The 12,161-nt window shown below is 44.7% G+C and overlaps 1 protein-coding gene across 1 annotated transcript in view; it reads left to right on the plus strand.

Annotated features, from left to right (window-relative positions):
* LOC128398377 (obscurin-like) overlaps nucleotides 1-12,161 on the plus strand; it is a 53,257-nt gene that overhangs the window by 25,271 nt on the left and 15,825 nt on the right. Inside the window, exons 5-12 of the mRNA XM_053359385.1 lie at nucleotides 683-805; nucleotides 1,478-1,588; nucleotides 3,180-3,347; nucleotides 4,609-4,731; nucleotides 6,655-6,825; nucleotides 9,236-9,326; nucleotides 10,208-10,447; nucleotides 11,108-11,331. Of these exons, the coding sequence (XP_053215360.1) occupies nucleotides 683-805; nucleotides 1,478-1,588; nucleotides 3,180-3,347; nucleotides 4,609-4,731; nucleotides 6,655-6,825; nucleotides 9,236-9,326; nucleotides 10,208-10,447; nucleotides 11,108-11,331 (1,251 nt within the window). The remainder of the gene's footprint in view (nucleotides 1-682; nucleotides 806-1,477; nucleotides 1,589-3,179; nucleotides 3,348-4,608; nucleotides 4,732-6,654; nucleotides 6,826-9,235; nucleotides 9,327-10,207; nucleotides 10,448-11,107; nucleotides 11,332-12,161) is intronic.

Below are 12,161 nucleotides of genomic sequence, written 5' to 3' on the forward strand. Positions count from 1 at the left end.
GGAGCAGGGACCGAGCAACGGGAGCTCACCCCAGTGCGGGGATTCGAACCGCCGACCTTCCGATCGGCAAGTCCTAGGGTCTGTGGTTTAACCCACAGCACCGCCCAAGTGGCCCTATTGGGGTTTTCTTTGGCTGCCTCATCATATGAGTTCAGGGCAGGTGCCAATGATGTAGAATCACAGAATAATAGAACTGTAGAACTGGAAGCGATCCTGATCAAAGTCCAAGCCCCTGCAATGCAGCTGAGCCATACAGGAATCAAACCTGCAACCTTGGTGTTATCAGCACCATGCTCTAACCTACTGAGCTAGCCAGGCTGTCCTTAAAATGTATATACAGTCATATCTCGGGTTACAGACGCTTCAGGTTGCGGTTTTTTGGGTTACGGACTGCTGAAACCCAGAAGTACTGGAACGGATTACTTCCGGGTTTCGGCATTCGCGCATGCACAGAAGCACTAAATCCCGCTTTGCGCATGCTCAGAAACTCCAAATCGCAACCCGCGCATGCACAGACACACCACTGCGGGTTGTGAATGCTGCGGGTTGCGAATGTGCATCCTGCACGGATCACGTTCGCAACCCGAGCGTCCACTGTATATATAAATATCTAGTTAATCATTAATGCCTAGAGCGCCCATCACGTGGTTGCCTTTACAGTGGTTCATTTCATTTTCAACAGGCTCAGAGGAGCGGAAGGGTGAGCTACAAGAAAGAGCATCTTTGACAGAGGCTTCTGGAGGACTGAAAAAGAAAACAGGGTTCCCTTCATTCACTCTTCCAAGCCTCAAAACAAAGGAGAAAGGTACTATCACATTGTTTGTTTGTTGCATTACAACTAGACCCTGGGAAAGCACAGCTTGAAATCTGTAGAAACATACGATTGAAGCTTCTTTATTAAATTAAAAAGGTAAAAGGTAAAGGACCCCTGACAGTTAAGTCCAGTCGCGAACGACTCTGGGGTTGTGGCGCTCATCTCGCTTTACTGGCCAAGGGAGCCAACATTTGTCCGCAGTCAGTTTTTCCGGGTCATGTGGCCAGCATGACTAAGCCGCTTCTGGCAAAACCAGAGCAGCGCACGGAAACGCCGTTTACTTTCCTGCCGGAGCGGTACCTATTTATCTACTTGCACTTTGACGTGCTTTCAAACTGCTAGGTTGGCAGGAGCTGGGACCGAGCAACGGGCGCTCACCCCGTCGTGGGGATTCGAACCGCCGACCTTCTGATCGGCAAGCCCTAGGCTCAGTGGTTTAACCCACAGTGCCACCCGTGTTCCCTTTTATTACTACAAATTGCACCAACACAAAGGACCAGCTAGGATTGCTATATTGCATGCTGGGGATCTGGAAATGGGAACTCCTCTGGTGTTCTTTGTTCATTTAGAAATGTGTGCTAGAGAGGGTAAAACCCAACGCATTTCAGGTCTCTGCTTCCTGCCTCACTGACCTGTGTTCTCTAAATCTCTTTTCCTTTTCAGCGCCTTCTTTTGCTGAAGAGCTCACTGACCAGACCATTGCCTTGGGGCAGTCTCTGACGCTGTCCTGCCGGACATCTGCCCATTCATCACCCAACATCGAATGGTTCAAAGGTGATGTAACCTCCACACCTGGCCACTTGCGATGAATCTGTAACAGGGATAGTTTGGGGCAAAGCAAGGAGAGAACAGCTGGACCATTTCTCTATTTGTTAGACCCTTTTCTTCACAAATCCCTTCCCACACTTTAACATGTGGGAGAAAGAGAGTAGTGAATGAATGAGGTGGGAGGGGAAGCCAGAATTTCCCTACCTGAAATATGCACAATTAGGCAGGCACCTTTGCTATATTGTTTTAGATACCTCCTGAACTTTTTGGCCAACCTACCCAGGCTTATAATATAATTACCTATATGTCTTTTAAAAGTTTGCTGGTTTCTTTTTTTTTATTCTTCTTCTTGATTTATTTTTATTAGTTTTTAATTTTAGTTTTATGCATATATTTGTTTTCGCTTAGACTGAATCTTAGCCATTATTAGTCTCCCAATTTTATTTGTACAACACTTGGAAAACTGCTTGATCAAGTAGCTTATAAATTTCCTATTTAAATAGAGCCTATAAAAGGAAAGGCTGTTCAAAAGGATAGCTGTTTTGTTATCAAGTGGACATAGGCTCTATTATCCATCCCATCCCGGGAAAAGAAAATCATCTTTTATTCTGAACCCAGGAACCAAGAGGGAATAGAAAGGATTCCCATTTCTTTTCAAGCCTCATGGCTTCCAGGTCTACTCTAGAGGAGAGTCGCTCCCACCCTCTGCGCCCTACATTCTAGGGCTGAAGTAATGTCTCCACTCAAGATTCTTCATGTACATCTCTCTGTGATTTCATTTTTTTTATATATAAATATTTATTAAAATTTTCAAAAAAGAGTACAAAAGAAAACAGAAAAGAAAAGAAGAAAGAAAGAAAAAAGAAAAGAAGAAGAAGAAACAGCAGTTAAAGAAGTTTACCATAATTATATTCCATACCCAATTTCCTTGACTTCCCCACACCTACCCTTCTTGTATTCCAATTCCAATTTTTAGCTCAGCAATTTTTATCCCCCCCACTTTACCTTATTTCCTCTAATTCAATTAACTTAAACAAATTTTAACTTCTAAACCTCTATCTTTATATTTCAAAACTTATTCTTAACATACTTTTCCTAAATTCCTCCATCAATTTAATTAACCTATTTAAACTTAAAAATCTCAGTCTTTATACACCAACACTTATTTTTGATAATCTTTTGCTAAGGTCGGCCCCAAATCTCTCCCCAAATTCCCCATTTTTATGTTAGTGGCAAAAACCAACTTAATTAAAACAAAATCATATTTTTACACCCTTTGGATTCCCGAAGCCCTACCACCCCCTTTCCTGGTTTCGATCCCCAACCAAAGTCCATCAGTCCATCCAAAATCAGCCTGGCGATCTCACATCCGAGGCACTTAACCCTCTCTCAATTTCTCTCTGCCGGTTTTCTTGATAGTCCTTTATTTTAAATTCCGAATCTCGAAGAGGCTCTGTTCCAGTAAAGTCCGTATTTCTTCCAGCCAGACCTCTATATTTAACAATGGAGCCAAACATCTCTCTGTGATTTCATAAGAGGTTCATCTAACCTTGACCCATTCATATATAATTTTTTGTATTTCATTTCCACCTTCCAGATGGAGCAGCCATTCGTAGTACGGACAGGATCCTGATCTCCTCTACGCTCAAACACTTCCAGCTTTTAACAATATTAGCGGCCACATCCAATGATTTTGGCACTTATACATGTGTAGCCACCAACGCCCAGGGCACAGTTTCCACCTCCTGCGTAATAAGGAAAGCAGGTAAAGGAACAAATTATTTCCCCTTTGATCCTTTGAAAGTGTAGCATAGCATTTCCCAAATGATCTTTGGCAGAAAAGTCCTAGCACGGCTTTCTCTCTGAGATGCCAACTTTCCATGTGCAGCAATATTTTTTTGTGTAGGACAGCATTCAGAAATACAGTGGTACCTCGGGTTAAGTACTTAATTCGTTCCGGAGGTCTGTTCTTAACCTGAAACTGTTCTTAACCTGAAGCACCACTTTAGCTAATGGGGCCTCCCGCTGCCGCCGCACCGCCGGAACACAATTTCTGTTCTCATCCTTAAGCAAAATTCTTAACCCCAAGGTACTATTTCTGGGTTAGCAGAGTCTGTAACCTGAAGGGTCTGTAACCTGAAGCATATGTAACCTGAGGTACCACTGTAGAGCCTTTCTGCTTTCTCTGAATCAACACAGTCTATCAGGAATCATTCACAAAAGTCTTGTCCCATCTTGGAATGCAAGCTGGCATGACACCTCTACAGCTCCCCTGTTCTCACTGGCCCCAGCCTCCCAGTAGCTCCAGTAAAACGAAATGGGAGGCTGAGCTACAAGCTATGACTGGAAGTCCATGACTATACCTCCATAAAGACCCTGAGAACATTCAGGCAATTAGTATGACTCATGCAAGAAGGAGAAAGAGGCAGCACATCAGATGGGCTTGAGCAATGTGTTTGTCAAGTCCTGGGGTGTTTGGGATTCTTACCTCCTAAATAACTGACAAACAACAAGCACTGGCGTAAGATAGCCAAGTTGGATTTACCACTAATTGGCATGCAATCAGCACATCTAGTTTCTGCAATAAAATTAGGAGCTGTGATCTGTGGGTGAGGCAATCCAAGCATTATCAGCACCATGTGATTGAAAATGGGGTTAGTTCTTTTCCCCATGACAAAATCCTAATGAAAATTGCCCCCTCACTGAAAGCAGTAGTCGCACAGTAGGGTAGCTTCTGCTGGTGGGAGAAATTTCTTTGGGCAAATAGTAGTTGTAAGGGGAGCATTTTCATTGGGTTTGTAGCATGGGGCATCAAACTCAGTTCCCTTCCTCTTGGCAGCTATGTATGCTTTAAATATCTATGATGTTGATGTTTGTTTACTAAACTGATATACCACCCTTCATCCGAATATCACAGGGTGCTTTACAGCATCAAGCACAAGAGCTAAAGTTTGGTCCTAAGTTTACACTGTGGATGGCTTCATTCTACCAGTCGCAGACTTAAATTTTGTCTTCCACTTTGACAGAGACACCTTCCAACCCACCGTCTCCTGATATTGTTGAGGTTCTTGAAGATGGAGTCGAGTTGGCCTGGAAGCCTGTGGAACTGAACACCCCCGTTACTTACTCTGTACTATGCAAAAAAGATGGTAAATAAATGAGAACTCATTGTACAAACTGCTTCCTTGTACAAACTCACCCTTCCAGCTATGATTCTAGGATCCAGCCCATGGTTTCTGGTGGAAGGTATTTCCTGCATTGTCAGGGTGGCGATGTGGTCTAAACCACAGAGCCTAGAGTTTGGTGATCAGAAGGTTGGCGGTTTGAATCCCCGCAACGGGGTGAGCTCCCATTGTTTGGTCCCAGCTCCTGCCCACCTAGCAGTTCGAAAGCACGTCAAAGTGCAAGTAGATAAATAGGTACTGCTCCGGCGGGAAGGTAAACAGCGTTTCCGTGTGCTGCTCTGGTTTCACCAGAAGCGGCTTAGTCATGCTGGCCACATGACCCGGAAGCTGTCTGCAGACAAACGCCGGCTCCCTCGGCCTATAGAGCGAGATGAGCGCCGCAACCCCAGAGTCGTCCACGACTGGACCTAATGGTCAGGGCTACCTTTACCTTTACTAGAAACATTGCTGAGGCATCTCTCAGGCCCCACCACAACTACAGAATCATAAAATAACCTGGAGCAGTCTAATCCACTGGCACAACACAGGTATCATAAGGTCAAGCCATAAAATCATATAATCTTAGAGTTGGAAGGGACACAAGGGCCTTCAAGTCCAACCCTCTGCAATGCAGGAATCTCAGCTAAAGCATCTATGACAGGTGGCCATCCAACCTCTGCCTTAAAATTCCAATGAGGAAACTATATGGAACTTGCCGAACTGACTGGAAGACTCTGGGACCAGAGAGAAGGTCCTGGTGGAAGAAGATTGGAAGAAGTTTAAAGAATATTTGGGGGAAAAAATATGTTAATATTTAAATCTTAGAATAGCTTTGGAAGTGGCTATAGGCTGTAGGGTTAGAAGTAGAAGATAGTGTATTTTAAAATAGTATTATACGTGAGGGATAAAATGTGAAGATTTTTATGGTAAAAGTAAGTGTGATAAAAAATTAAAAATTATGATATATGTAAACTGCTAAAGATGAGGTAAAATGAAAATCAGACAGGGGGGACTTGTGGAAGCTCACCTAACAATGTTTAGAAAAAAACAAGGATAAGACAAGAATTTGTTTGTATTGTTTGTTTTCTCTGTGTTGTTTATTTGTCTTATAAAATGGAAAAAAAAATTGGGGGGGAAACAAAAATAATATTCCAATGAAGGAGAGTCCATAACCTCCCAAGGGAGACTGTTCCACTGTTGAACAGCTCTTACTATATTTAGTCATAATCTCCTTTCTTGTAACTTGAAGCCATTGGTTTGAGTCCTACCTTCCAGAGCTGGAGAAAACAAGCTTGCTCCATCTTCCACGAGACAACTCTTTAGATAAAAGCCAAACATGATAGAGCCAGCCTTGCCAATAGCTCCCCACCCTACCCCCGTTCTACTAACAAATAGCAATTGAGGGTATGGTGCTTGTTGCTTCAAATCCTATAAAATACGTTCCACAAGGGCAATCAAAAGTGAATGTGGTGCAATCCTATTGCTCTGGTGTCTCTGAAACGCTTTCCATAATGAAAGCTCTGCACTCCTGAGAAATCTGGATTTGCATTCTAAGCTTTTACAGTTCTCTTCGGCAGAGAGGGGCTTTTAAAAACAATCTGGTTCCTTTCCCAATCTTGAGAAAGTATGAGGCTGCTTTCAAGGAAACAGCTTGAAGTAACATAAAATTCATTAAAAAAAATGAAATCCTATAGAGAGGGGAGAAGGATGGATGTAGGACTGAATATTGTGCTTTTGAGAGATCGCACACATCTCTTTAATAGTGCACCTGTCTAAAGTGGTAGAAGACAGAATATTCATTTCTGCAATAGCTGGAAATCTCCCTCCCTGTGCGTCCTAATCCAAGCCCATCTGGTCAAAATACAACATTGTTACACTAAACTTTATTCTTCTCTTTCGTTGGCCCAGACGGTGAATGGAAGACTCTGGCCAGTGACATCTCGGAGTGCTGCTACACTGCTGAGCATCTCCCTCGGGGTTTGGTGTTATCCTTCCGTTTTGCCTGCGTCAGCAAAAGTGGTGTAGGGCCGTATAGCAACCCAACTGCCAAAGTGAGAATTGGTGACACAGATCCAGCAGGTAACAACATATTCCACACTGAATAGAGTCCCTGTACTTTTCCTCTTCAGCAGCATAAGCCTGGAAATGCCATTTATAGCCACATGAGCAGACAGGGTTCCTTAGTTTCCTCCGTCCTTCTCATTCAGGCTGGAATCCTTATCTTTGCATTTCTGCCTTTGCTCCTCCATGGAAAGAACTCTCCAAAACACCACAGGGGGATGAACAGGTCTCATGACTTCTGCCATTTCACTGTAATCCAGGAGACTTAGCCATGCCTACAAACCCAACTGCGTGTGCTAGGCCCAGGCCTTCTCTTCATGTTGTTGTTGTTGCTGCTGTCCCAGTTGCAGCTCCTTGTTCTCCATTGGAGGTCAAGTTTCAGCATCATCTTGTTTTCAGGAGCAGCTTTCTATGGAGCAGGAGGAACTAGGGAGAAAGTCCATTCAGTTGACATTTAAAGACAGATTTACATATTTCACACTTTATGAAACAATACACAAATGGGAACCCAGCTGTGCTTTGAGGCACTTTTCCGAATTTTGCAAGTAATGTGTAGAAAAAGGCATATAACAGGGTTGAGTGGACATATACATGTATAAATTAATGAAAATAACATGCAGAAATGCATTATTTTTTGAGGGGGGAATGCTTTGCAAAACAATGTATATCATGCAATTATATACAAGAATATATTAGGAGAATGTGTATTAGGAGAAATTTCCACTAAAATACTAGCAAATTTTCATGAGGACCTTTTATCTTGTTTAAAATCACAACCTATGTGGCAAAGTGAACCTAAGATTGGAAAAATGAGAAAATGAGAGAAACTGAAATTAACAGAGTTGCCTATCCCTAGGAGGCACTGCCACAGGAACAAGCAACTTGCAATTTCTGGAGCATATGCAGAATCTCTTCTGGCAGTGCCTGAGAGCTCACCATTTTAAACATCACACAGTGAGCTCTGGGCCTTCATTCCCCATAGACCCTCTGAGGTGCTAAGACAGACAGAGGGGGGCCTCTTGGTAGTTCCACCTCCCTCAGAAGTTCGAGTGGTATGCCTTCTCCTGTGTGGCAGCCCCTAAGTTGTGGGATTCCCTCCACACAGAGATGTGTGTGACTTCTTCACTACACAGCTTTCGGAGAATGCTGAAGATGCTCCTCTTTACCCTGATCTTTTACACCTGAGATGCGTGTTTTCAGAGCCCACCCTATTCCCGTCATTTGTTTTAACTGTCCTGAATTTTGAATAGGTGTAACCCACCCTGGGACCTGCTGGTGATGGGTGCACAATAAATTCAGTAATAGTAATAGTGATGATTACAATTACCATATATACTCGAGTATAAGCCGACCCGAATATAAGCTGAAGCACCTAATTTTATCACAGAAAACTGGGAAAACTTATTGACTCGTGTATAAGCTGGTTCACCACACCACAAAACTCCTGGTGGGCTGGAGTGCGTGTGTGCGCGTGCACATGCTCACACGGCAGAGGGGGCTTCTCTTTTCCCCACAGCCCCTCCCACCCCCCTGCCTACCTTCCGCGAGGCTGGTGGTGGCAGCAGTGGAGGAAGAACAAGCAGCACGAAAGGGCTGTTTTCGGGCTGCTCGTTCCTCCGCCACCGACAGCAGCAAAGGCGGAGGAAGGAGCAGCCTGAAAGGGACCCTCACTCGACTATAAGCCAAGGGGGGCTTTTTCAGCATAAAAAATGTGCTGAAAAGGTCGGCTTATACACGAATATACACAGTATATTATAATAGCAACATAGGCCTCAGATCTGCCATTTGGCATGACAGTTACTGCGGGGGGGGCACTTCTGCTGTTATTATTAGCATTATTAGATTTCTTACTCACCCTTTACCATAAGGTCCTAGGGTGGCTTAGATCAATAAAATAAGCATAGCATTGATAGCCCAGGACGCATGGAAGCCTTTAAAATAACTGCACATGAATGCTGTGCCAAGCTCCATCCAACAGTGTCACAGAACTCCTCCTCACCTCCTAGCCCCTCAAAAGGTGTCATCATTTTTCTAAAACTTTTTGGTGACATTTTCAGGGGTGCGTTTATGAGCGTTTGGAACTTCACTTTAATAATCAGTGGTCATGGGGTGTCTAAGGGGCGTTCTTCCTTTTTCACTTTGAAAAACAACAACCTTGCTTTGCTTTCTGGCATCTCTGCAAAACACCTCTCCAGCTGGCACCCTTCCTGGAATGCCCCTGGAATGTCAAAACGTCCTTCCATGGTCATGGGATATTTGGGGAACAAACAACACCCTTGATTGTCTAGGGCTTAATTAACTGAAAGCAGCCGTGGAAACTTGCATCGCACCAACAGCTATTTACCTCTTTCAACACCGATTGCGTGCTTTGGCGTTTTCCGACTTCTGTCTCTGTTTCCCCCATCCCACCCCTCCCCCCACCCCACAGCATTCCACTCTGCGGACCCAGAGGACAGCCAAATGACAGCTCCTGCTCAGCCAACCCACCAGACGTATGCCTTCCAGACGGAAATTAAAAGGTACAGATTTCCATTGGCTCACTGCTCCTTAGTAACCACTTAGCTGGATTCCTCCAAGTTCTAGATGTGGAGAAATTTAGCCTGCTAAGCAGGAAGCAAGCTTTTTAAGAAAGGAAAATGGTGCTCTTGGCAGGCATGGTCCGCTCAGTGTGTATAGGGGTCGCTGAGGAATAATGCGGCCTTAAGAACTGCCCCTCTTTGCTCTCTAAAAGACCCCCCCCCTGCAGCACCAAATCCCACCTCAGTTGTGGTTAAGGACCTGAGGGGCGTGGGTGGCTCTGTGGGTTAAACGACAGAGCCTAGGACTTGCCGATCAGAAGGTCAGCGGTTCGAATCCCCGCTACGGGGTGAGCTCCCATTGCTTGGTCCCTGCTCCTGCCAACCTAGCAGTTCGAAAGCACGTCAAGGTGCAAGTAGATAAATAGGTACTGCTCTAGCGGGAAGGTAAACAGCGTTTCCGTGCGCTGCTCTGGTTCGCCAGAAGCGGCTTAGTCATACTGGCCACATGACCCGGAAGCTGTACGCCGGCTCCCTCGGCCAATAAAGCGAGATGAGCGCCGCAACCCCAGAGTCGGTCACGACTGGACCTAATGGTCAGGGGTCCCTTTACCTTTACCTGCTGGGTCAGTTGCTCACTGTGCTGACGTCTCACCTGCAGGCAACAGTTTGTGTCAACTATTGTGAGTCCTTTTTAGTGGTCCTGCAGCAGCAGCTCTTCCCATTAGCCACTCCTAAAGATGGTTCGGTGCCATCCAGTAGGACAGTCTTCTCAAAGCATGGCAGAATGTGGGTGGGTGGGGTATCACCAGGTTAAGGAATAACATTCAGCTCAAACTTCAGTTCCATTTCTTCCCCTTCTTTGCTGCTCCACCTCGGGACAGAGGGCGCTTCAGCATCATCAAACAGTGCAGAGAAAAGCTCAGTGGAAATGCTTTGGCTGCCAAGATCATTCCCTATAGGCAAGAAGACAAGGAAGATGTGCTCCAGGAGTATCAGATCCTGAGGAAGCTTCACCACACCAACATTGGGCAGCTGCAGGGGGCCTACGTGAGCCCACGCCACCTGGTGCTGATCACAGAACTTTGTGTTGGCCCTGAGCTTCTCAATGCTTTAGCTGGAAGGTAAGCTTGCTTGTCCAACAAACTGAATATGCATCAGCCACAAAAGATGTGGAGGCCTCTTTTCTTCTCCTCCTCCTCAGAATACAGTTTTCAGAGGTTCCATTGTAAAATTTCCATAGGCAACCCAGTGTGAAGGTGCCAGATGAATAAGACCAGTATAGACCAGTAGTCTTTGACATTTTCCAAAGCAGGACCCACCTTTAAAACAAGAGGAAGTGGTAGTCACAGAAAGGGAGGGGTCTCCTGTTGCAATAACCCCTAGCTTTGTCTGGAAAACTACTTCCTTATTTTACATTACTTAAGTATAGTGTTGTTGTTTTTTACAAGATTGGTTACCAAAACCTGAAACCTGAAAATCCCCAGAAATCTGGCAGATTATATACATCTCTCTCTCTCTCCACTACATGTGCATATTTATGCATTATACACACAGAGACACACACAGTAAGAAAGGTCTGAGAAATGTAGTTTTTAAAATAACCTCTGCCTTTTCTTTAGTGATATGCTCACACTAACACCCATCCAACACTATCTAGCAAAAATGCCCTTTGAGTTTGCTTTCAGTAAGTATTTGTGTGAATCTCTTGCTTAGCACCAACTGATTATAGTCTTATGGAGAATGAAGAAAGTGTTGCGGTGTAACCAGGCTCTCTTTTGTAGGTCATCCTATTCAGAGGTGGAAGTCAGAGACTATCTGTGGCAGATTCTTAGTGCTGTTGAATACCTCCATGCTCAGAATATCCTGCACTTGGATCTGAGGTCTGAAAATATGATCATCACGGAACCAAACCTGCTCAAACTCCTGGACTTTGGCAACGCACAGTTCTATGAACCCGACAGAATCATTACCCTCGATGGGTGCACGGACTATGTAGAAACTATGGGTGAGTAATCAGTGATTTGTTAGGTGCCTTTTCTTGGATCAAGGGTCTGAAAGGCCTGGTGATCACCGGGACAAATGAAAATGCCATGTCTTGAGTTGGACAGTTGGGCCATGTAACCCAGTCTATTCTGTTTGGCTGTGGCACTCTAAAGTTTCAGATGGGCTTTCTTCAAAGTCCTGCTACCTAAGTTTCTTTGACTAGAAAAGCAAGGGTTTTGAGCTGGGTCTTTCCACTTGCAGAGTTCGTGTTCCACCTATCGCTCCATCTTCCCCCAACTCAGAGCAAGATTACAGAGCCACTTATCGAAACTATTGTGTTGTCAGTTGTAGCCCCACATCACAAATAGCTTAACTTCAGTATTGCACTAAGCTCAATGACCCTAGCTCCAGTTCAGCCAGTTCGTCATTATTATAGAAGGAGTTCGCTGTCTTCACATTCTCTGTGGCAAAAGCCAGGGTTGTGGAGCCAGAAAGTCAAGAGCAACAAAGAACTGCTGACCTTAAGAGGCAGGAGACACTTGCAGTGAGTGACAGCAACTCCACTCCTTGGGAGCAGGATGAAGAGCAGAGAGAAGGGAGAAGGAAAGACCATATGTTTCTATACAGTGCACAATGGCTGTTTATAGTTTTGGAGGAGGGAACATGTGCAATAAATCAGCTTTTGTTTTGGTTTGCATTTTGCTTCAGGTGGTGTGAATTAAGTAACTTTGCCTCCCCTTCCCACAACTGCATCACTAACCCCCCACTCCCTTATCCTCCTTTGCCCTGAAATTCTTGTCCTATATTTGATTTCCCCCTCCCCCTTTTGTCATCCACATTCCCCCTCTCCTC

Source organism: Podarcis raffonei, chromosome 12 (genome assembly GCF_027172205.1).
Source record: "Podarcis raffonei isolate rPodRaf1 chromosome 12, rPodRaf1.pri, whole genome shotgun sequence".
In the NCBI taxonomy this organism is placed as follows: Eukaryota; Metazoa; Chordata; class Lepidosauria; order Squamata; family Lacertidae; genus Podarcis; species Podarcis raffonei.